Source organism: Lissotriton vulgaris, chromosome 1_1 (assembly GCF_964263255.1).
Source record: "Lissotriton vulgaris chromosome 1_1, aLisVul1.2, whole genome shotgun sequence".
Lineage (NCBI taxonomy): Eukaryota > Metazoa > Chordata > Amphibia > Caudata > Salamandridae > Lissotriton > Lissotriton vulgaris.
The window spans coordinates 1512197205-1512224210 of NC_141685.1; the positions used below are offsets into that span (position 1 = coordinate 1512197205).

The 27006-nt window shown below is 42.7% G+C and overlaps 1 protein-coding gene across 1 annotated transcript in view; it reads left to right on the forward strand.

Moving 5' to 3' along the window:
• The window catches only part of RELN (reelin), a 1675658-nt gene that overhangs the window by 531761 nt on the left and 1116891 nt on the right, over positions 1-27006 (forward strand). Inside the window, exon 5 of the mRNA XM_086967429.1 lies at positions 24076-24108. Coding sequence (XP_086823555.1) covers positions 24076-24108 — 33 coding nt within the window. The remainder of the gene's footprint in view (positions 1-24075; positions 24109-27006) is intronic.

Sequence of the window (27006 nt, forward strand, 5' to 3'; positions counted from 1 at the left end):
ACCGATATCTAGGGTTAAGGTCATCCCCTTTCAGGGCCCTAGTTCCAATGGCACCAGTGTTGGTTTTTAGCATAGCTCTGCGTTTCTGGCGCGGAAAAGCTGCGTCTAAGAACTGACGTCAGCGCGCGAAGGCGGCGTCTAAGTACTCCGACGACGTCATCACGGCGCCCACGACGCCGACGAAGGACGCGGGGCCGCAGACGACGCTTACCGACGCGCAAGGGTACTGCTACGCAAAAATTTCCAGATCCAGTCTGACGCCTGGGGATATTCTAAGGTAAGGAATCTATCCCTAACTAATGTCTCTTACAGATATATTGTTACACAAGTAGTAACTTGTGCTACACAGTTAATAATTTAAGGCACTGTCTGTCAGCACAGCATTCCTAAAAGTGGTGACCATTTTACATCCCTTCTGTTAACCTTCTATTTAATGATATACTTGCTACCTGTTTTTCAGACTCATCCAGTAGTTACCCACCACCATTTGCAGATGAAAGAATAGCTCTTACCATTTTCTTTCAGGGTAGCATACATATTTTCCCATTCTCTTTCATTCTATTATTGGGAAACCATGTTTTGATACATTACGTCATCACAAACTAGAAGGCCTGCTTGTTCCAATGCACTCAATGAGCCCCTGTTTGCAGTCTCCAAGAATGAAATCATGACTCTATGCTTTCAAATGGGCCAGTGGCGAGTGCCGAGATATCCAACTTTTCTCAATTAAACTGTTTAGTGGGCCTTTTTAAAACCAGTCTTTCAAGGGAATCTTGCCTATTTAACCCATTGGCTGCTGCTGTCGGCCAAGGGCCGTCGCGAGCGCTACGTCAGTAGTGCTGTACACGTCCGTTGGCCAACGCAGCCCCGCCCGTTTCTTAGAACGTTCCGCACTGGTGCGGAACGTTCAGCACAGCCAACGTGTTAAACATAATGCACAGATGTCTTTTTGCTGTAAATCCTTTTTTTGTGAAAATAGAAGAGCACATAAGGACATCAATGTTAGCTTAAGTGTAAGCACTTGTTATATCTTACCTAGATTTGCGCTATGTAAAAGTGCCCAAAAATAAATCTGGTGGCTGAATTGCACAGCGTGCAACTGCAAAATCTAGGATCAATCCATGTTTGACCAAATTGTGTGAAACTGCTTAAATACTTTTTCAATGATTGTGCTGTTTGTTCGTTAGCACATATAAAAGCATTTCCAAATACTTCCATTTAGAAAGTGTGCTGTACAAAAAAAGTCTAGTGTTTATTTAATAGCCTATTAAGTTTACCAAGTAAATATGGAGGAGGAGGTGGCATAAATTTCCAAGTTGTCACTATCACTTCTGTCCCTTCACCGTCCCTGTCGGGCACTCTACTTTTCCACAGTTGCTATGAAATGTGTGGCTGTTCTCTAAGATTCCTAGCATAGACTTCTACTGCTCTGCATCCGTGCTCTTCTTTCTCTTCCTCTAACAGACTCTTAGGTAACACAATAATCAGTAGGCTAAAACTGTGCAAAATGTGTTTGCACAAGCACATGGCACAGTGCAGCATCACAAGTATAAGGTATTACTAGAGCCACTGGAATTATGCTTTTTATTTGCATAATTCTGGGTTTGCCACATAATCCACCATCTGAAACATAAATCTACAGATTTAAACCAAATAAAAATAGTTTCTAGCTCAAACAAATCAAAAGTTACTAAAGCAAAGTTGTGACATAAGTTTGCCTGCTTGGAAGGCCCTATGCAAAGGTTAGCTGGGCTTCTTTCAGTTGCTTACACCTGCATTTGGTTGCTAAACGGGTACTAATGAGGTGAAATAATTGCTCAGACAGCATTACCATGTATAAAACAAATATAAAAGATTGAAGTAACCTAATTACAACACGTGCTGTATTATCCCACATAATGTGCCTATTCTTGTTCCATAATTTAGCCAACACTGCTGCATAATTTGGTGCTTTCCTCATAATTCCAGGGGCCCTGGGTACTGTTGTTCAGCTTTTGTACAGCGCACAATGTGCCATTACTATATTTCCATTGAAGATATAGACACTGGCAAACATTCTCTAACACTCTCTCACTCACCTTCTCCTAAAGTCTTGCACCACATACACACACCTTCAAGCTGTATACTGTCTCTCTCTCGCTCGCTCTCTTGGTCTCCTCTATGTCCCTATTTGTATAGCTATGGTGTTATCCAAATCCTTTTGATTTTACTAAAATGATGTGTGTTACATAGTTAAAGGACTTTTTAGCCAGGCATCCTTCATTAATCTGCTGTTGTGTCACCCACATTTTTCTTCAATTTATTCCAGCATGCATCATGGGGCAATGAGTCAGTCTTCTTTAGTTATTTGCTGACTTCACTGTACGTTACAACATGCTGCCCTTTCAGAAGGAGTGCAGCCACACAAAATGTAGTTCTTTTGGGTACCAGGAACTAGTATTGTGTGCTCTTTTTGCAGGCCAAGAAAGGTTTTTGCTTTAAACCAGTCCTTTTTAGGTCTCGACCTACAGCATTGCTTTAGCAATGCTTGTTTGTCGAGATTCTAGTAGGGCATCCGAGAAAGTCTCCCCAAGCTGTGGATTAGACACAGTTCATGTGAGCCAGGCGCGTGCACATCACCAGCCACATCGCACTCCATACACCATTTGTCTGCGACTTCAAAGCAAGCCGCTCCACCGCCCCCATCAGACTTCAAAGCAAGCCGCTCCCCCGCCCTCCCATCAGACTTCAAAGGAAGCCGCTCCCCTGCCACTTTTGGCGCCGAGCGATTTTTTCTTTTATAGACTGTTGCTAGAAGCTGGCTTCAGTAACAGCCGTGTCCCCTGGCCGGATGTGTCAGCACACCCCAGCTGCTACTCCTCTCGGTCTGGTGTCTCTCAGCTGAGTAACAGTCTCTTATCACAGAGGACATAGCTCACACAGAGAGTCTGTCTTAACACCTTGGCTGCTAGGCGTTTTCCCCCTCCTGTGCTGAAAATTGCCATTTTGCTGGTGTCATGACGAGCTCAGCTCGTCATCAGCACAGCTCAACTGTGCATCATGACGAGCTCAGCTCGTCATGAGCACCGAAAGGGTTAAACATCCCATTCCGTAATACACACTGCTACAAAAGCTGGATCACTTTCTGTTTTGCCATTGCAAGCTGCCAAGGGACAGTCATTGCGATGGTTGTTTCCTGCTATGAAATGGGGGCCGGACTGGAAAGAAAACAGACTTCTGTGGCGAGTAGAAAGGACCAGCAGAATGCGGCAGCAGTATGGAAATCTGTGCAATTTCAAGCACACAGCGCTGATATTCGGTCCTTTAGTCCTACGTAATGCACCACCTGAAACCTTGCTGTCACATTTCGGCCTTCACATGATTTTTGGGGAGTAACTCTCGTTTTTTAAAAACAATTATTTATTTTGGGCCGGCCGCGCGGCCAATGCTTGTTTTTAAAGGGCACCCATGCCTCACTTTCAGTTTAATGGCGCGGGTTCCGTGATTTATTTCAGGTGTCATGCGCAGCCCTTCTCTGGCACGCGCAATTCCACGGTTGACTGTATTTACATTGATAATGTATTTTTTAAAGGGTACCCATGCCGCACTTCCGGTTTAACGGCGCGGGTGCCGTGATTGCTTTGAGGTGTCATGTGCAGCCCTTCTCTGGCACAGGCAATGCTACAGTTCGCCATATTTACATTGACAGTTAATTTTTTAAAGGGCACCCATGCCACACTTACAGTTTACACTTACAGTTTAACCCATTAAGTGCTGATGACGTCATCAGCTGCGGTGGCGCTGTGCTGATGACAGAGCGGTTCCGTCATGGCCCGCCCGCCGCTCATGCGCGGCGTGAATTCCGCGCCTGCGCTGAGCGTTCTATTGAGCGGGCGTGGCCATGACGGAACCGCTCCGTCATAAGCACAGCGCAACCGACGCTGGCGACGGAGCGGTTCCGTCACCAGCACGGCCCCGCCGCGTGTCCGCCCCGCCCCCTTAGCACTGCAGCGGAATAGCCGCCGCAGTGAAGGGGTTAAGGACGAGGGTGCCGCAATTGCATAGAGGTGTCATGCGCAGCCCTTCACTGGCACGGTTCGCTGTATTTACATTAACAATGTTTTCTTTTTTTAAGCGCACCAATGCCTCATTTTCAGTTTAATGGATCGGGTGTTGTGATTGCATAGCGGTGTCATGTGCAGCCCTTCATTGGCCTGCGCAATGCCACTTTTCGCCGTATTCACATGAACACATTTTTGTGCCTCCAACCTAACCTGAGGAATTGCACTTTATTTCACGAGCGTTTATTCTGCTTACCTTCCCTTTGTCAGTTCTTCGATGTGAGGCTCCCCTGACATTGCATTCTTTTACTATTTAACTATAATTGATTTCTTTCATACAGCGGCGGGCACAAGCGCCCGTGCGCGTACCAGTCCCAGGCTTGTTTTTAAAGGGCACCCATGCCGCACTTTCAGTTTAATGGCGCGGGTGCCTTGATTGCTTTGAGGTGTCATGCGCAGCCCTTCTCTGGCACACACAATGCTGCAGTTCGCCATATTTAAATTGACAACCCGGCATGCCGATCAGAGACGCTCTCTTTTGGACTTCTCAAGCTGCGATATTGAAAAACACAGAGTTACGCTGTTTACCCAACTTTCAGCTGCTCCATAACCATTCAGTGGAAGGTTTTCTCTGTATACCATACTAAAGATTTGATTCAATCAACTTGATGTCCTTGCCGCCCATCTAAATTTGAAAATATCTTTCGTGAAATTTCAGGGAGATTTTTACAGCAATGAAATGCTCTGTCCTGATGATGGTCTTCATGACGGCTGCATATTAGACGAAACGTCAACACCTCCATCATCTCCAAAACGTTGCACTGTCTCCAACCTACGACCTTTGTTTATTAATTATATTGGGTTGTTTGTCATACCTACCAGGAGTTGATGTTTTAGCTGTGAACTGAAGTGTCATTATCATCTATACCTCTGTTCTCAGTTTTTTGCTTGGATTTATTTCTTTATATCCGTCTCCCAAGATGTCAATTGATTGCTTCATCATCAAATATATATAAAAATGTTTCAGAAATATAACTCACTATCTCCATGTGTTTTTCCTTCCTTTGATTAATTCTACTTACTGATTTAATGTGATACTCTGTTGATACACTTGAGTCTGTTACATATGTACGACTCACAACTAGGATTTATTGTTTCCAAAAACGAATCCCTTGTAGCACATTGTGTCTTCAAATGTATTTTTTAAAGCGCACCCATGCCGCCCTTTCTTAGGGCCCCTGCATCTCCACTCTGCCTTTTTTTAGTAGGCCACCCCCAAATATGGCTCTAGTTGCACCTCTGTGCCCCACTGCACAGCATCCATGCCCCCCTCCTTCGGTGACTGCCAGTTGTGGTGCTCAGAGAATGGGATTCATGAAAGCTGCAGGGGACGCCTGCACTCCTCGTGGTACTCTGTTTGTGTCAGGCTAGAAGAGGATGCTCTTTGTGAGTGGTGTGAGTGGCTTGCTGCTTGTTGCCTGGCTACAGGATGACGCCTGTTAACGGTGGTGAGTCTTGTTTTCCGGCATTGGTGGGTGCATTTGTTTTACTTATGCACCTGTTTTGCAGCACTACAAACCCCATTTAGGATTGCTTTCTGGTGTAAACCCTTGTTACCCAAGCTTAGAAGCCTCTGTACTGCGGGCTCCATCATGCCTTCAATGCAACATACACTCCAAATCCCACTCAGTGCCACATAATTACACTGCACTCAATGCAACATACATTCCAAATGCCACTCAGTGCCACATAATTACACTGCACTCAATGCAACATAGACTCCAAATACCACTCAGTGCCACATAATTACACTCCACATAATTACACAGCACTCAATGCAACATACACTCCAAATCCCACTCATTGCCACATAATTACACGCCACATAATTACACAGCACTCAATGCAACATACACTCCAAATACCACTCAGTGCCACATAATTACACGCTACATAATTACACAGCACTCAATGCAACATACACTCCAAATCCCACTCAGTGCCACATAATTACATAATTACACGCCACATAATTACACTGCACTCAATGGAACATACACTCAAAATACCACTCAGTGCCACATAATTACACGCCACATAATTACACTGCACTCAATGCAACATGCACTCCAAATACCACACAGTGCCACATAATTACACGCCACATAATTACACTGCACTCAATGCAACATACACTCCACACAATACCACTCTATCTATCTATCGCCCTCACTCTATCTATCTATCTATCTATCTATCTATCTATCTATCGGCCTCACTCTATCTATCGGCCTCACTCTATCTATCGGCCTCACTCTATCTATCTTTCGGCCTCACTCTATCTATCTATCAGCCTCACTCTATCTATCTATCGGCCTCGCTCTATCTATCTATCTGCCTCACTATATCTATCGGCCTCACTCTATCTATCAGCCTCATTCTATCAATTTATCGCCCTCACTCTATCTATCTATCGCCCTCACTTTATCTATCTATCGCCCTCACTCTATCTATCTATGTATCGCCCTAACTCTATCTATCTATGTATCGCCCTCACTCTATCTATTGCCCTCCCTCTATCTATCGCACTCACTCTATCTATCTATCGCATCACCACAGCATCACTCAGCACCACCACAGCATCACTCAGGGGCACCACAACATCACTCAGGGGCACCACAACATCTCTATGTGCTACCACAGTATCACTGATTGCCACAGCATCACTCATCGCCACCACAACATCACTCAGCGCCACCACAGCATCAATCTGTGCAATCATTCAACAACTGGTTCAAATATGTTCTCTCTATGTTTATTACAAATGTCACAAAAGATGTTAATATTTCACTTCTGTTCTTGGATCTTCTTCATAATAAAATACAATGAACATAATCTTCACAAAAGTTATTTACAAAAGTTTAAGCTATTGCCATTATAAATCACAATAACTTTTTTAAAAGTATTAATTATTAAAAAAATTACAAGCCATTGTTATTTGTAATATCAATACATCGAAGTCATGTAAATACAACACATATTGCGTTACAAATGCTATAGTGTCACATTTGCGGAAGTTAAAACTATTGGCATTGTAAATGACAAAGCTATTAATTTAGCTATTTTCAAAACCAACACATAAATAAAAAATTTGTCATTTACAATACCAATAGCTCAAATTTTCCTAATGCAAGACCTATTGCATTGCAAATGCTTGTTTTAAATTGATGAGGGCACACTAGCTTACCCAAACACAAAACGTTTTGCAAACCCACATTGTGATGCAGCTGTCTCAGGTTTGCATAGAGCTATTGACATACACCATCCACCGTTTGTGACTATTCAACCAACAGTATTTTTTGCATCTCACGCATTGTTGTACCTTCTCCGTAAACAGGCGTAGACATAACAGAAGTATTCAACATCTGGAAGAAACCGCCAAACTCTCCGTGGAATTACCACATTGCAAAGCTGTCTCAAAACCATGTTAAATAGAGCTTTATGTGAGAAATGCACTTGCTTTCATTTTCATTGTAAACACAAGTTTTGAGTGGTGATTGCCACAGATTGACATACTCACGTGCTCCACTTGCGTGTTTGATGTTCATAACCTTGCCTGCAGCGCACAGAGATCTCACTCTGCCGCACACAGAGGAAACAATTTAGAGGGAACATTGGCCCATAGTATCCAGGTCATCTGCCTTATACAGAGCAGAGAGCAGTGTGTCCTCGCCCAGCTTGATCCAGTTCAGAATTGGGGAATCTTCAGGCTGGTATGTTAGTTGAGGCTTAGACTGGCTGTCCTAGTATTTGAGGAAAAGAAGGCAACAGCAGAACTGGCACCGGAGGAAACAAAGTTAACCTTGGAGAAAAAGTAGGCCTTGCTGGCCCATGAGAGGAGCAAGAGAGAGCTGGACCTGAAAGGAAAGAAGGACTTTGAGCCGAGTGATGATGGTGGCAGTGACAGTGAAGTGCCTAGGCTAGGTAAAAGAGTTCACATCCCCGAAGACCTGCGTCTAGTTACATTTTTGGGATGACAAAAATAAGTTGTTTCCAGAACATGAGCACATGCCACTTGCTGGTAGGGATACCCTGTTGGCCTTAGAGATAGCTGGCCAGATGAGATATGCCCCCATGAAGGAAGCCATTATCAAACAAAGACAGTTTGTTATGACCCCGGAGAAATATCACCTGAAATTCAGGGATAGCAGGAAGCAGTCAAAACTAGTCATGGATAGATTTTGTGGACACATCAAGTAAGACACTGGATGGTTGGGCATCAGGGTAAATGATTATGATGGGCTTTATAATCTGATGATGAAGAAGCACATTTTGAGTAATTGTTTTACAGAGTTGTGCCAGCACCTAATTGATTCCAAGCTTACTGTACCTAGAGAGCATGGTAAAGAGTTTGACCTCTGGATCAGTACCAGAGTGTCCAGGAAGGTACCTACCCATATGACAGGGGGCATGGTATTTAAAAATTGTAACAGTTTAATGTTACACATGTACTTACAGTGAAAAGGCCCCAAAAGCGATTTCCACTGTAGCAAGGCTGGCTATTCCATAGGAAAACACTGGTTTTGCAAAAATAAATACTAATTCAGTTTCTCAGGATTGGACTAGTTAGACAATAATTAAACAACTAATTTAATAGTTATTTAAGATCCAATTCAATGGTGAAGTTGGATTTATGCTAAATATTAATGTACAGTATATTTCTAAAAAGTTACCTTTTCCTGCCTGAAGTTCCCGGATGCTAAACTGCATTTTGTTCTCCCACTTTTCCCAGGCAGTAATTAGAATTTGAATAGTGCCTGTGATGAGGTATGAACTTGCCCTCAGAGTTGAGACAAAGACCTTGTATGTGGGGAAAAGTTGTTCTCTTGGTATTTTTATTATTTTGCATGTATTTGTTATCACTGTTTTAGTGCTGCATAAATACATTGCACATTGCCTTAAGGTAAACCTGCCTGTTATGTGGATAACCACCAGGGGATTGAGCTCAGGTGTATTCAGTGACTTTAGCGGTTCACCCTGACAGGGGATTATTACTTGGTGTGGGTACTTATCCCCATCAAATACTGACCCAATTTCTTACATCCCCATAAAATTGTGGGCTTCAGCTTTATACTTTTGTTTTGCCTTGTGAAATTCTAATGTTAGTGTCAGACTATCCCCACTGCTGCAGGCTGCTCTAAAAGTCAGCTGGGTGAAGTGAAAGAAACAAGGAATGTTGAGGAGTCACCCAAGGGCTGGACAGGGGGGAATATGGTCATGTTCTGGATGAGGTCATGCTTCCCGACTCTTGTCTGAAAAAATGAAGCAGAGAGAAGGGGAGGCCACGGTAAGAAGCTGCAAAGGGCTGTCACTACTTAACTGTACCTCTGCATGCCGAAGACAATCGTGAATCATCATCTTTGCCTACTCATGCCTTGCTGGAGCAATGCCTTGGGGTGTCACACTGCTGCTGATTTAAGTCTCCGGTCCCAACATGCAGGCATGGCGTCAACATCTGTTTCTTGCTCTGCAGTGCACCACAAGTGACAGGCCTGGTGACTGATGATGTGCAAGTCACCTTGACCCCACCACCTGTAGATGTGAACAAGCTGCTGCTGCACCTGGCACCGATGGCCTAATGGTTCCATTCAGCTGTGAGCATAGTACTCAGACAGGACAGGGGGCACTAACCGTACCATGGTAATAATGTACTTGATAAAATAGTTGAAATGTATACAAAAAAAACTGCATGTTTGGTGCTCTGCCTTTGTGAGAGCCAACATTAAAATGAAAATGACGTGGCAGCGCTTTCTACATTGAGCCACGTGCATTTCTGCTATACAAAAAAAGTGATTGACTTGGTTTTGCCATTGGAAATGTCTGCTATGGAAAGAAGTTTTACTTTTAACCCTGAGAAGAACCATACATCTTTTTAGCATACAGGAAATGTAAAACACCCCATTAGATGCACCTTATTACAGGAGAAAGAGAAAGGCAGTTACCACTTTGCCTTTCAGTTAAGCACAGCTTCTATCAAAATAGAAGGATGTTCAGTGCAAGCTGGAACTGGGATATAGTGCATTGGGTTGTGTCTCACTATCTCTCTTGGACACTAAGCAGCCCTTGGAGACCCTCTGGGGGTTGTAGTCCTCCACAGGTAGGCCACCTTGAATACTGATGGCACCACTGTTAAGAAGGTTTAGAGAGGCCTCAGGGTGTGGTTTTTGATTTAGTATGGGCAGGTGGGTTCCTGCCTTGAGGTGCGGATATATATATATATATATATATATATATATATATATATATATATATATATATATATATATATATATATATATTTATATATATATATATATATATATATATATGCTATAGGCAGACACAAGCATTATTGTGAAACCCTCAGATAAGGGTGGGAACGTGGTTCTAATGACCAGGGACTATTATAAACAGGAAGCTCTGAGGCAGCTCTCAGATGAGAAGTTTTACAACAAATGTACCAATGAAACTTATCAACAAAGTATCAAAGATTATGATACATTGATCACAAAATGGTACGATCTTCAGATGCTTAATAGGGACGAACATCTGTTCCTACGAACCAACTGTCCCATGACTCCAACATTCTACCACCTCCCAAAATTACATAAGCATTGTGACTGCCCACCTGGTCGTCCAATTATTTCCTCCATTGGAAGCCTAACAGAAAATATGTCCCGTTTTGTTGACAACACCTTGTTTCCCCTGGTATCAACCTTGGAATCTTATGTGCGGGACACAAAAGACTTTTTGATGAAAATACAGGACCTTGTGTGGGAATCAGGATACCTGTTGATGGTATTAGACATTACTAGTTTATATACTAGGATAGAACATCAACATGGACTAGAAGCTGTTAAATATGCATTGGAACAACGCCAGCTACGTTTTGCAAGACATAATATTATGATTCTTGAATTTGTACAATTCTGCTTAACCCATAATATTTTCTTATTCGAGGATCAACTGTATATTCAGAGGTCTGGGACGGCAATGGGCACCTGCTTTGCCCCCAGCTATGCGAATTTATTCGTAGGCTGGTGTGAGGGGCAGGTTCCCAGGAGCTGTACAGTTGGAGAACAAGAGGGGAAGGTCATATGCTGGCATTGTTACATCGATGACCTATTCATTGTATGGAGTGGTGGATGTGACACAGCACAAGAATACATCAATGTGCTGAACAGAAACAACGTTAACCTTCACTTTTCGGGCACAGTTAGTCCGGTGGCAGCGGACTACCTGGACTTGAAAATATTTATAGAAGAAGGACACCTCCATACATGCCTATTTAGAAAGGAAACTGCTGGCAATTCTACACTCTTTGCCAGCAGCAGTCACCCTCCCCAACTGATTAATAGCATCCCTTACGGGGAACTACTTAGGCTTCGTAGAAACTGCTCAAGGGAGTCTGACTTCGAAGCGGCTACCTCGGAGTGCGTATCCCGTTTTAAGATCAGAGGATACGGTGAAAAATTGCTGAGTAAGACCCTACATAGAGTAAGGAAAATTGAAAGACATACTCTTTTGACTACTAATCCTGAACGGAGTAGACGTACTGAGCAAACGGGTGATAATAAGGGAAAATTCAGAGGAATAACTCCATATTCGTCAGGGGCAGAAGATCTAAGAGTGATGCTAAAGAAGAACTGGCACATTCTCCTGACGGATAACGTGCTTAGGGAAGACCTACCAACCCATCCTCTCCTAACGTTCAGTAAAGCCAGATCAATAGGAGATATGCTAGTGACCAGCCATTTTGATAAATTACCCCAGAGAATCAAAACCTTAAGGGATCAAAAAGGCTTTTACCCCTGCGGCCGCTGCAAGGCGTGCGCAGGCAGTAAACGGGTCCTGTCGTACGTAATAGCAGATACAGGGAGAAAAATGAGCATAAACAAATTTATCACCTGTAGTACACAGTATGCCGTCTATTGTCTGCAGTGCCCATGTGGCTTGCGCTACATCGGGAGCACTAATAAGGAGCTCGAGTTAAGAATACTTGAGCACCTAAGAGCCATTGATAAAGTGGACCAGGCTTATCCAGTGGCCCGCCACTTCGTGGAGGCTCATAAGCAGGACCGTAGCAAACTTCAATATTTCGGTCTGGACATCGTGCTTCCCAATGTACGAGGTGGTGATCGGCTGCGGAGGTTAAGGAGGCTGGAATCCAGATACATTATAGATCTTTCAACAAAACACCCTAAAGGTCTCAACAGTGGGGAGGAGATGGCATTTCATCTGGGGAAATGAAACATACTAACCCCCATAGAGTTATGAGACCGGGAAGATCCACACTGTCATATCACATTATATAGCTGTGATAAGATCTTGTTTGAATGACAATGTATCTTTAATAATGAGGCCTTATACCATTATACAAGAAGGTTCTATGCATAACAGAATAATTGAAATTTGTCAGGTGAATGGTATTGCTATACATAAATTTTGCTCAGTTTAAAAAAAAAAAATTCTTGTCTTCTATGATGACACTTTGAGATTAAGAACTCGTATTGGGATCAAATGATATATGAAATTCCCTGTATTGAAAACAAGCTTTTGAGTATATGGTAAATTAACTGAGATTACTGTTAACTGAGTATATTTGAATAGTCTGGAGGAAAAGAATTATGAAGCAGAACTATTCAACTTTATTGCCAGAAATTGAGATGTGATGGTATTTTGGGTGATTATTCTACTGTGACCACTTACTATGTCCATGATTGTTGATGAATTATCAATTTTTGATTTTTATGTCGCGTATTACCTGCCGCCACATAAGCAGCATTTAGCCTTACTAACCTCTTGGTTTTATTTATAAGTAACTTCAAAATGATGGTTATTGAACGTGAAGTCTTATAATATGATGGACAGCATCGATTTGTTTGACAAGGGACATTAGCCGATCCACGGCTTAATTACTTTCCACTGTATGGATTATGTATATTAATTGTACCACAACCTTGCAGGGACCATTGCCCATCTATGGGCTGAATCTTTATTAAATGCGTAATAATGATTTGCATTAAGAATACAGACAACACTGTAAGATGGCTGCCCCTATTCTGCTTGTGGCGTAAGTCCCCTGTCTATGTTGATGTCCAAAATGATGCGGGTTTGGCTCTTAAAAAACATGTCGACACTAACCGCAGTGTAACACACACTGACGAAGGCAGCACGCCGAAACGCGTCTGTGTGTGCCCTTTCCGCGCAATAAAATCTAGCGTGTTTGACATACTTTGCCCTCCGAGTGCTGTTTTATCCTTTCGCTGAAGACTGAGAGGAATTGGAGCGTTTTATATATATATATATATATATATATATATATATATATATATATATATATATATATATATATATATATATATATATATATATATATATATATATATATATTCCAGAACCCTCTCCACATGACTTCCTCCCACAGATTTTCTACCACATGTCAAGTGATGGGAGTTTCCTGGAGCTCTGCTCAGTTTGATTAATATTGCTTAGATATATGTAGAGAATTTTCATCAGAAAGAAATTCAACCAGCACCTGCCAAGATCTGACTAATCAGGTTGTCAAAATCTACAAATAAAGGACTTTTCAGACCTTGTGGAACATGTGGAAAGAAGAAGCTACACTCAGAGGATCCTAACAAGGAGTATATTTACTGTCTCTATCCTGCACATAAGATAAAGGATTACAAAATTTGTTGTAGACATTGAAGGTTAGAGAAGGAAGGCTTCTCATTTGCCTTCAAAAACTAAAATCTAAAGAGGCTCCTCTTCTAAAGGGGATACTGAGGCTTCTTCTACAACAGTAAAGTCGAGCAAAAGGGACCTATCACAAGAGGTACAGTCAGAGTCACCAAAAAAGGCACTGAAAAAGTCCCATCATGGGTCGTCATGAGAGTTTAAAGCATCAGGCGAACACTCTCATAAGTATAAAAAGAAGAAAGTCTCCTCAGAAAAGATACAATCTGAGCCTACCACTCTTTCTCCTAGTGTGACATTACATTTGCCATCCTCAGTGCCATCGACGGAAAAATCTATAGCAATGACTAGCAAGTCACATTGAAAATTGTTGTCTATAACGATATCAACGATGACTAGAACTCCAACAATGATGACAACGTTGACATTTGCATGTACGGCACCGTCGATGATGATATCGTCAGTGCTGGTCACATCGATGACACCGTCGATTAGGACAGCGTCAACTGTAGCACTGTCAACTAAGGCATGGTCAATGAAGGCATTGTCGATGAAGACATCTTCGATGAAGGCACCATTGATGAAGGCAGTACTGTTGTCTATGGCAATACTGTCAACGAAGAAACCATTGCCTACCATTAAGACTGCAGTTGTGGCGCTGACATCATCGTTGATGATAACGTAGATGGAGGAAAAAGCACAGACATCCTAAAGCCTGAACACACCTCCTCAAGTAAAGTATCTCTTCCCCCACCATCGCACTTACATGATGAGGAAGAGTTGGAGGACGAAGAACCTTTGGGAGCGGCACAAAGCCCTTCTGAGTAACATGCTCAATATCAGGAGGATGATGAGGAAGACTTCTATGAGAAAGAATATTAGTTCTTAGGACCTCAACAATATCTTGAAAAGCCTGATTCTTATGTAAATCAATACCAACACTATAGTCATAAGGAACTTTAAGTGGGTAATGCCAATCACTCTAGTAAATAATCTTTAGCTATTTTGCAAGATTTTTATAAGAGGTTTCCAAAGCTTGCAAAGGCTGCATCTCCATCACAGCCAACAAGACCCCCACAGTCACATCAGATACAAACCCCCACTATGCGCACTCCACGTACTTTGATTTCATCTATAACTCCAAAAATGACACCAACTTTAAACATTGCAGTGCCACCTGCAGATTATGCAATGTTCTTGGAAAAGGATAGAGAAGAATTAGAAATTCCTGACAATCAATCCATACCCATTGAATGGGATGACTAGCTAATCCCAGTATCATTTCCACCAGCAGCGTAGCTGGTAGATTCTCCTCTAGACGATATTGGTGGGTTCCATAACTTGATGGAAACAGCAGCGAAGAGGTTCTAGCTGGCACTAACGATAAAACAGTTGAATTGCTTTTTATACAACTTTAAAGAACCTGCTAAAAAGTAAATCATAGCAATCCCTATTATAGATTTTATTTGGGAAGAAGGTATAAAGATCATGAAGAACCCAGCTACAGTTTCTGTGGTGTTGCCTAGGCTGGATAAAAGGTTTCACTAGCATGCTTAAATGGGCATCCAAAACCGGACTTAGTATTAACTCAAATAGCTCAATGTTGACCTGAGAATCCCTCCTCTCCTGTTTCCATACCACTGGACAGGGAAGGCCAGCGCTTGGACAACATAGGAAAACGTTTTTCCACCAACGCAGTGACGACTGTTCAAGCTGCCAATTCTTTGGCTATTATCAGCTGTTACCATAGACCAATGTGGTCAGACATCACCACATACATTGATATCATGCCTGGAGATGTGAGAGGAGAAGCGAAGAAAATACTACAACAAGTGGAAATAACTTCCTCGGAAATGATCGACTGTGCGATGGACATTGCATCCACAAGCTTTCATCAGCTGGTGGAAGCTGCTGTTTTCAGGAGGCAAGAATGGCTGAAAGTAACATCATTCAGACTTGAAATACATTTTTTTAGGCATGCCATACAATGGAGGGGCCCTGTTTGGCAAGCATGTAGACAGTGCTATGAAGGCAATTAAAGCAGACACAAATACTGCAAAATCATTGGAAGCCTTACAAATGAAAAAGCTACCTTTTCGAGGAGCAAGAGGAACTGGGTTATATTCCTACAGGGGATGATATCAACCTTATAGATATCAACATTATCCGCCCTTTCAGCAGCAATATCGACCTTCTTATCCCCAACAACCGTTTAGGCCGCCACCAACAGCGGCTAACAACAAATGAACTCCAAGAGGAAAACAACCTGCTCTAGGAACAGACACTGGTCAACATCAGTGAGGACTTCAAGGTGTCGGTTATCCCTTCTGTACCCTGGAAATTTGTTGACTGCCATATCACAAATCATTTGAATCAATGGAAACTGATAACAATGACAGGTGGGTTTTAGATCTAATCACCTACTGTCACACCTTGTAATTCATTCAGAAACCTCCAAATACCCCCCAAAAGGATCATCCCCATTTCATCCACGCCTGCTCCAGTGGGAAATAGTAACTATGATCAGGAAGGGTGCAAAAAAAAGAGTACCATTTACCCAGAAAATAATAAAGGTTTACTCCCAGTTCTTTTTAATCAGAAAAAAGTTGGGAGACTGGCAACCTATTTTGGATCTACAAAAGCTAAACATATATCTAAAGAAACAATCTTTTTGCATGATTACTCTGCGATACATCCTGCATCTTTTCAATCACAGAGATTATATGAAATTAGACCAACAGGATCCTTATTTCCACATCCCAATCCACCTAACACATCATAAGTTCCTAAACTTCAAGGTAGCCAGCACTCCTTATCAAGTCAAAGTTCTCGCTTTTGGACTGAAATAGGCTCCCTGTATTTTCATGAAATGCTTAGCTCCAGTTGCAGCTAATTTGAGACAGAGGTTTTCAGGTATTGTCATAACTCAACGATTGGTTGATAAAAGCACTAACTTCTCAGGCAGAAAAGACAACAAGAGCCTGTCTTACACTGTTCAACAACCTGGGCCTTACAGTTAACCAAAAAAGAAAGTTTCAACAAAAAAGAATCCCAGTACAGTTAGGTGTGAAAATAACTCTCCACTGATGGAAAAACGTTAGTTTTTCTTGTGAAACACTCACGCACCAGGGTTATCCCTTGGTGGCATAATTCATCATTGGGTTCCTCCCAATCTGCTGCTGATGGGGGCGTGCTGCGACCTATGGCTTACGTGGGAGCACTTATTCATATTCCTATACAAAGATAAAGGAGTTGTTTTAAAAAATGTAAGGAGTGAGGATGATGGTATTTGGTTTAAAAATACCTGGCTAGTAGGTAATGCTTGTTTATTTTAGCCTCTAGTCGGTATCATAAAAAAATCCGGGGAGTTTTTTAGGAAGAGAGATTGTCATGAATCTATTCTCCTAAATGGTTGACATGTTTCGAGCCGTGCCCCTAATTGGCTCTTCTTCAGGACCTGGGGAAAGCTATTTCCCTGGTACCACTCCTGTTAAATCACATTGGAAGCATACCAGAGCATGCAGAAAAATGGAAAAGTATCTATACAGTTACCACCTATTCGGCATTCATAGTTTGATAATATATAAGATGCAGCACTGTTGCATCATGGTTCCTCCGGGGAAGAGGGTGGCCTGTTGTCACACTTGCTTCAAGGCACCTCAAATGACATCACTGATATAACATGTGAGTTCCGAAGCAGTGCATTGCTGGGGATTAAGTTATAGTTAGCTGAGGTAACTATAACTGCTGAATTTCAATTGTTTTGTATGAGTGAATTCTGAGCCTAACCATAACGTACCTGTAACCTTTGTATTTTTCAGTGAATATATATATTTCACTTGCCAGCTATATGCTTACCATTTTGTGGTAAAGGTATTTATTGTGATAACATACTGTTGTGACCTCTCCCTCTCTGCCCCTCACCCACCCCCTCTCCTCTCCCCTCTTGGTACAGCCCACTCTGCTTCCCGGAGTGTGTGTTAGAATGTTCATGAGTCGAGACTGCCCCCAAGCTGGGAGCACCTGTTACTTATGACTGAATAAAGTCGTACTTTGAAACCCATATGTGTAGTGGCTCTTTACTACATTTCTGGCGACGAGGGCGAGGAGCTGAGCCAGGGTCAGTTTGGTGTTTCTCCCCCCTGGATAAATTTGAAGCTTGTGCGGAGTTGTTATTAGAAATGAAGGACTCATCAGTGGAATTTGAAGTTCACTGGAAAGCAGACCGGTAATCCAGGCTGTACTCACCGAGGTGTTCCCTTCGGAGGACGTTAGATTCTCGATTCCGGAAAGAAACTGGAAGTCGGGTGTGAAGTTTCGGTGAACGAACTGGTGCCGTGTGGAGAAGAGAAACGTTTCTTCCTGATTTGAGGTCTGCTGGAGTTTGTGGATCGTGTAACCAGTGTCTGGAGTAATAAGATGAAGAAATGAGTTGATAAGCTGCGTCGGGCGTTCAAAGGAGATTGAGAAGCTGAAGAGGAGTAAGACCCGAGTGGATGAACTTTGAACGGAGAGAAAGTTCGTCAGGTGAGCAGCTGAATCTAATGAGGAAAGCTGAGCGGAGCGGGAGACGAAATTGCTGTTAATCGTTCCCACCGCGTTTTGAAGTGAAATTATGAGCCTTGGTGATGAAGTTGAAAAAAGAGCTCTGTAGGAGAAAGTCCGTGAAATGAGCAACTGAGGCATATGAAGTGATGATCTATGTCGGGCGTTCTAATGAAATTGAGTTGGTGAAGAGGAGTAAGACCCGAGTTGAAGAGCATTGAAATTGGCGAAATATCGTGAGGAGAGCAGTTGAAACTAATGATAAGAGCTGAGCGGAGCTCAGGATAAGGTGAAAGTCCGTGTGTAATGGGAAGGAGTGAGACCCAAGTACATGGCGAAAGTTCGTGAGGTGAGCTGCTGAAGCGCATGAGAAGAGCTGGGCTGAGCGGGGGACGACATTGGTGTTAGTGGCAAAGAAGAATATTGAGCTCTGGAAAACGCTAAAGTCCTTACCTGAGGTAAGAAACCCCTGCCCGACAACATCGCCGCCATTCTTCCTGGCATCGCGTCACTCCCATGCAGCACGAAGCAGGACAGAGACAAAGAAAGAGGACAACTGTAAACGTCCCTGAGAGTGTAGCAGACGGAGTCTAAGCTGCTGGAGGTGGCGGAGTATCCGGTGTGTGAACCGAACCTCTGACAAAGGAGGCACGCCGTCGTGGGAGAAGGCTCTATTATGAGGTGAGAGGTGACATGCGGAGAGGCGTGTAGGTCAAGCTGTGGCAGTTCCCAGCCGAGTGGGTACTGAGGGCTAGCTGAGATTCTGGGAGAAGAAAAGGCGGGAGAATTCAACAGAGGAATGATGAAAGGTTGAAACACGGCCCCTGCTGTGAGCTGTGCTGAGGAGACGGTGTGTTCGGCACTTCTCCGAGAAGCGTTCTCAGACTGAATCTGTTCCAAGTAGTGAGCCTGTCGGTTGGACAACTCACCCTTGAAGGAGTTGAGGTATGACTTTGTGAGGAAAATGTGAGATAAGAAAAAAAAAAAGGTGTTTTGAAGATGAAATCTGAGTGAGTTAGTCCCGTCTTCCTGGAAATATAATATTACGTAGGTATTCTAGTAATTAACTGCGTAACGTGGAGAGTATCCGTGTGTGGAACCTTGGAGGAAAGGGATCGGCACTGGACCCTAGCTGGACTGCACAGTCGTGTTTAGCCTTTGAAACATTGTGAGGAGCGGGGAACGTAACACAGTGTGTGGTAATCCTATGAAGCTGGACGGCAGCAGTGCATTGAGCTTTGTGAGGATATATCAGAGGAACAGAGAGTGCAGCGAGCTCTCGTTCCAGTTTGTGGAGTTTAACTGTGGCAGCATGTTTAGCTGTATAAAAAAAAAAAATAAAAAAAAAAAAACCATCCGAGATGATCGAGGAAGGAAGTTAACCCTTGTGGCCACGCGGAAATGGAACTGAGGCTGTGCTTGGAAGCGGCGTGAGAAGATTGCAAAGGGGCAGGTGTGAAAGGAACCCCTGTGGCGGAATCAATACTGATTTGAGGCAGCACGTCCTGTTAGGGACACGTAATCTCTTTGTATCTGTGACAGTGGATTTACAAGGGCCATAAACCTACAGACGGCACGAGCAATACATATTTAGTGATTTCAGGGGAGGGGCAAGAAGGACAACAGTAGGTGGAGTAGGTAACATGACCTTCAAATTTAGAACCCCAGCGCCCACAGCCAGTGCATTACTTTTAACCAGATCGGGGCGACAGAGAACTCTACAAAAGTGCACTCCTACCGCTATCTGTCTGCTTGAGGTGGACATCATATCTTCAAGTGAATTCCTAGATATAGTTTTGAAAATAACATGGAGAGAGGCCTAAGGTATAATTTTCCGCCACCAGTGCCGCTTATGGAGGGGAATAAAAGAAACACTGGAGAATGGAGTGAGTGGGAAGAATATGCTGAGGAGTACATATCAGTTGTTGAGGAAGAGGATGTAGCTCTTATACCAGAGGAAAAGGCTGAAACAGCACTTCACAGTCTAGGAACTGAAAGACGGAAAAAGAACCACGAAACAAAAAAAATACTCACGAAAGGGTCAGACAGAAATGTGTATGAAGACATCTTGTGTGCATGGGATGAATATGGAAAACAAGTCTCGTGGGTAAAGGCTCAAAGGGATGAAAGAAGTGATCAGAAATTGAAAATAAAAGGTAATGGAAGAAGAAAAGAACACGTGGGTGAACTGGTGCTGATCCAAAGCGTGCAGGGAACTAATAGTGAAGCACAGAAGACTCATGCGCCGACATCAAAGGGTTCGTATGTTATGGAAGAAGCTGCATGTAATAAAGAGTATGGAAAAGAAGTTGAGGAACATGAGAGAAATGGCAGTGAAGGAAAAGGTGGGGAAAAAGGAGAATTCGAAAGAAAGGGAGAATGCGTAATTACTACAACAAATGAACGGCAAAGGATAGAATGTAAGAGTAACCAATTCAATTACAAAGGGACGTGGCTAAGAACCACATTGTCTGAGTCCAGGAACAAATTGATGGAGGAATATGAAGACAAATATGAACATGAAAGAGATATTGATCTCCACAGACCGGGGCGAGAGAAAACAGTTAAAGGGAGAGTGGCCGATATGGTTGCAACCAAGGGTGAAACATGGATCGCTCACACGGCAAGCAATAAAGGATGTAGAAAAGAAGCAGCAAAGGACAAACTAAAAAAAAAAAATAGAGACGTGCCAAAGCTGGGTGGACGAAAGAGAAATACGAAAGAAATCCGAGGGAAAGGCGGAGGAAGTGAAGTTGAGAAAAACTGAGAATTCAAGAGAAAGGGAGAGTGCATAGAAAATGCAACAATTGAGCGAGGAAAAATAAAACGTAGGATTAACCACTTTAACTGCAGTGAGACGAGGCAAAGTACCACATTGGTTGAGTTCAGTACTGAAACAAGGGAAGAATGTGTGGACTATGGTGGACAGAAAAGAGTAATGGATTTAAGTTTGCTGGAGGAAAAGGATGAGAATAAAGCTAAATACTTTCTAAGGCATCACAGTGGTGAGATGGAGAGTGAGAGTGGGGAAATGCAGAAAATACTAAAAGGTATCTCACTAAGAGGCATGTCAGGGAAGAAGGGTCCACTTGATAATTGTCTTAGCAAGCAGGAATGCCGTGGCACAGGAAATACAACTTAGTTCTTCCAGGGGAGTCAAGGAAGTGAGCAGGATGACAGACTGAGGTCAGCAGAGACTGATGACAATGATCCGGAGTTGTTTGAAACAGAGTTTGAAAAGGTCTGGACTCTGCCTACGGCAAAGGTAAGGAGGGTAGGAGAGGGACCAGACCAGTCAACGAGGATGACGTTGAGAGAGAGTCTTATCGTGTCAGAGGGAGCAGGCGGGGTGTGTCTGGGCCCCAGTTACTGCCAAGGAAGAAAAGAGCGTTATCGCCTAGACACCCTCCCTGAGGGGTACATGAAGACTAGTAGAGGAGCACTCAATTCCAGGTTGGAATAAACTGTACAGCTTGTTCACACTCAGAGGAGCCTAAGGGAAAAAATTAGGTTGCACTCTTCCCTGCCTATCACCCCTGCCTTGAGACTTATCCCGCTGTTAATAGAGGCGCAGTGGCGGGGTGGCAGAAGTGGACTTCTAGGGATCGGCACCACCGGCTACACCTATTGTAGTATGAAAGGTGTTCATCCTTAGGGAGAAAGGTCAGGACCCGTTGCGGGTCCTAGTGGACCAAAGGAACCAAATGCTCTAGACTACTTCCTGTCAGTTCCACACTGAAGTTTACGTGTTGGTTTCACAGTTTGCTGTTTATGGGTTGCTGTGATGTAGCTCCTGTTTTCTTTTTCCTCCTCCCTTCTCTTCCCTGCCACCAGCCTCCTCCCCACTCTTCCTCCACTTCTCCTTCAACCCCCCCCCTCTCAACGCTTACCCTCGTTGTTTTTCCTCTTCCCCTGTCCGGAGCTTCTCTTTTCCCTCTCTTCCGTTTTCCTTAGGGGGGAAGGTGTGTTGTGACCTCTCCCTCTCTGCCCCTCACCCACCCCCTCTCCTCTCTCCTCTTGGTACAGCCCACTCTGCTTCCCGGAGTGTGTGTTAGAATGTTCATGAGTCGAGACTGCCGCCAAGCTGGGAGCACCTGTTACTTATGACTGAATAAAGTCGTACTTTGAAACCCATATGTGTAGTGGCTCTTTACTACACATACAACTGGTGAAGCCAAACCTCAAATAGTAAGCACTTGATTACTTGATTGAGGAAGAAAGAATCAGGATTTGAGAAATTACCAGGAGGTATTTAAAGATATGGAGTTAGTTAACAGGAGTGTTGTAATCTTGCGTACATTGGTTTACTTTTCCAATGATTTATTCTTGTAATTTGGAATGTTGGATCATTATGATGCCTGAATGTTCTAAGTTCTGCTGTTGTTCAGAAACAGCACTATTATTCCTGCCTGGCTGCCCTCTGAGCAACAGCTACAACAAGCAGCTCTCTCCATCTTTCCTAGTCGGCCCCTTCATCCTAATTGAGTTGATACTTTGATGAAACTACACCATTGTGATGGTTCTTTTCTATGTGGTGCCTCCATGCAACAGGGAGCCTGCAATGTAAACCAGGCGAATGGAGTGGGGAAGGTAGGATTGTGGTAGAAACTTTTAATTAATTTGCATCTAATTTTGATATGTCATCCCTACAAAGTTATCTTCAAAAATATTCAGTTGTGATGTGTATTAAAATGTACTATGTGTCACAAATGTACCTAAAAATTCACGGTGGAGAATAATACTGTAGTCAAGAACTATGATGAAAAATACATTCCATGCTTTAAAATGTACCTAGAATTGCGGCGTCATTTTAAAACGATAACAAGATAGAACTTCCCTACAGCAAAACTTCCTTATTGCTGTCATTAGCGGGGGCTGTGGGAAGAGTGCCCTTCAGGAGAACGTCACCTGGGAAAAGAGACCACAACAGTAGAGAAATTACAAAAAAAACAAGATGAACTATATCTGGGAGTCATAAAGCCCCTGGAATTTGTTACTGTTGATTGGAGCCCCCCACCAGCAACAGCACACAAGAACCAGGCACATGAGGGCACCTACTTCAAATTACTCAGTGGGGCCTCGCTCCTGTTAAGGCCCCAAAATTAGCATTTCTTAACCTGTGGTTGGGGACTCCTGAAGGTCTGCAAAGCCTACTCAGTGGCTCCGCGACTGCTTAGAAAATAAATAATATTGACAGATTAATAAAGTATATATAAATAAAAGAAGCAAAATGTAACATTTAAAAATGTAAAACAATCTGTAAATGTGAAAGAATTTTAAATTGGAGGCTAAAAAGTAAGTTGGTATCCTCAGATTGATTTGTGGGAGCAGTGCAAGTGCATCAGAATATAGTATGGACGACTGGTGGCCTCACTTGTGACCGGGGTAGGGGGCATGGTAGGGGGCATGGTGTTGACAGAGGTCAAAAGGTTAGGAACTACTGCTCTAGAGTGTCTGGCTGTGTTTTATTGTGGTAGTGGAGTCAAGGAAGTTCCTAGCTAATCAATGTCAACAAAAGCATCAATTGACACTTTTTTCTGTTTCTCAGGTGAGGTACTCGTTGTTAATATTTAAATACTTCAACTCTACCTGATATTGTTTTATGTCTCCCTGCCCAGGGCCACCATGAGCCTAGAGCCGACCCTGTTGATAGAACCATCACACCTAGGTTAATTATCAGCCTAAAGCTATGATTTCACGATTCACATGCAACAATAAAAAGTCTAAAATGTATTTCATATTTGTTTTTCAGCACCTACCGAAGCCCCCTTGCGCCCACAGTTAGGTAAGTACTACAAAACCTGTAATATTGTTTTCATTTCATTGTTATAACATAGTCCTACGTGCAAAATATCATATTTACATCCACAGACACATATCAAGAAAGGTATATTTTTGAAACCCTGTTTTGATTTCTGATATATATTTAGTCTTAGTAGGGCTGCCGCTGACTTGTGGCCACTGTTGTCATTATTCGCACAGCGCTCCTCGTCGGGGGTGGGGGGGGGGATGTTGGTGGCCATGAGAAGTGAAAGGGAAGCCCCCCCGCAGCTTTCAGATTCCATTATGTAAATGTATTATGAAAGCAAACAACAATTTGGGGCACCCGTGTCCCAGTTACATCTGGGATGTGATGGATTGTCTCCGTTGTTCCAGACAGTCCTCAGCAACCCTGTTCTTTCTCCCCGGAGGGCAGCAACAAGGGAAAGTTATTCGGACTGGGAACAAGCCAGGCCCCAGTAACAGTATTTTAATTAATGCGGATATCAATGTGTTCATTAAAGGGTCGCCTGTACTCGGTCTGTGTATTGTGCAGGTTTCTTTCAAATTGTTTCCCAGTTCATATTCCAATGCTGAAATCTCCAAGTCCACATCAGCGCGTTCTTAGTTTGCTTGTGAGCTTTGAACGCGCAGGTGGCGGGAGGAATACTGCAAAGAAACAGGCCTCTAGCAACCGCTCCGTGTGGCATTTCGACTCTTCCCATGAGTAGCAGGGGCAGCACTGTTCAGCAGACGGTGAGTCTGTAGTGGCACAGTGGGGGAAATACGATGGGTTGGAATGCCATCAGGAGTGAGTTCCACTGGTTTGGACCATTTGCAAACATTCATCCAATCACCTTTGTGTGTTTTATTGGGAGCGTATCACTCCTGGAAACAGCATATTTTAACATTTTAAATGCCATGTTAGGTGTCGATAATATCAGAGTTTTATTTTTTTGTTTAGATATAGGCAATTTTTTAATGATGTAAAAAAGGAAACGATTTTGTAAAGTTGAAAACTACACAAAATAAGTTGAAAGGTGTAGTTTATTAAAGGAACACAGGAGCAAGGTAGGGAACATCCTACACAGGACTTCTTCATCAGCAACTACCATAGTTGCTAGGGAGGGGAAACAAGGATACAGTGGAACATAGGAAACATTCTGAAAAGAATTAAAGGGACAACATAACACATCTTCCCCTTTATAAATAAATAAAAATAAAAAAAAACAATCAGCAAACAAAATCTTCTAGCCACTTGGGTTTAGAGCAAATGCGTTTCCGGTTCACAAATACATCACTGCTACAAGAAGGTTCATTAACAGATGCTGAACTAAAATCATGATTAGATGGAAAGGGATCAAGTGAAGCGGGAACACTAGAGGAAGGATCTGACACATCCATATTGGAAAGAGGGTCTACTACATCCACATTTGGAGGAAAAACAACTACATCGGAAGAGGAGGGATTGGAGTTGGAGGAAAGATTTTCAGATACACTAAAACCACCATGATCCTCACAAGGAATAGAATGAGGAGTGGTAGTAAGTGAAAATTCAGGAGAATTAACAGAGTCTTTTGTTAAATTCTTTTTGCCTCTGTAGATTGCAATTCTTTTAAGATTCCACACTTTACCATCGCTAAGAAGGACAGCATTGCGAAGAATCTTCTTAACCATAAGGGGTTCGGAAAATTGAGAATCCCCCTTACGAACTTTCCAGGGTTTCTTCACTTTAACCCACATACCAACATTAACATCTGCAGTGCTAGAGCAACATTTCTTATCAAAATTCCTTTTATACTCTAGGTGCTTATCAATGACATTAGTTCTAACTTTACTCATACATATGTCTAAACAAGATTTTTTGTGCAACCATTTGGGATTGCATTTAGTTCTGGCAACACGACCTCTCATGATCTCGAAGGGTGACATTTTTAACGCATCATGAATATTGGTTCTATAGGACCAGACAGCTTTAAAAGCTGAAGTTTCCCAATCCTCACCATTTTGCACAGCTATCTGTATGGCATTCTTCAGGACTCTGTTGAACCTTTCACAAAGTCCATTACCACTAGGGTTGTAAAGAGAGGTAGTCTTATGAATGATACCAACTCGCTCAAAGTAAGATTTAGTTAATTTGGATGTGAATTGAACGCCATTATCACTAATGACTTGGTTGGGAAGGCCTTCTTCAATAAAAACCTTGTCAATAAAATTTAAAACAGATGAAGAATCAATCTTGTCCACAATAGTGATATTAGGCCATCTAGAAAACACATCAATCATAGAGATTATGAATTTGTGATCCTCTCCAATTGGTCCCATAATGTCTATGGCAACAGTATGCCAAGGACCCTCTGGTACCAAAGGTTCACATATGCCGGGTTTGAGTGTGTTGAGTACTTTATCAGAATTAGAACAAGTGACGCATTCCCGAACAATTCTCTCTGTTTGGACATCAATACCTGGCCACCAATACCACTGTTTAACATTTTGTTTGGTTTTTACAATGCCACAATGATCTTTGTGACACAAATCAATAATGCTATTTCTTAAAGATGAAGGAGGAATAGCTCTATCACCTCTAAAAATAGTGTCGTCACAAACAGTTAGCTCATTTCTAACCTCCCAATAGGGCTTAAAATCGGATGACAAATCTTTTTTTTCTATCCAACCTTCCCGAATGAAAGAAATGACAGAAATTAAAATTTTATCTTTAAGATAATCATCCTTCCACAATTTTTTCTCAATACAAAAAGGGTTGCTATCAAGAATATAAGCAACGTGAAGAGAATCCCACTCATTCACCTCACATTCTTGTAGGTCAGTAGGCATCCGGGAGAGAAAATCAGCAATAACATTGCTTTTACCAGGTAGATATTCAATTTTGACGATAAAATCTTGTAACCGCATGGACATTCTC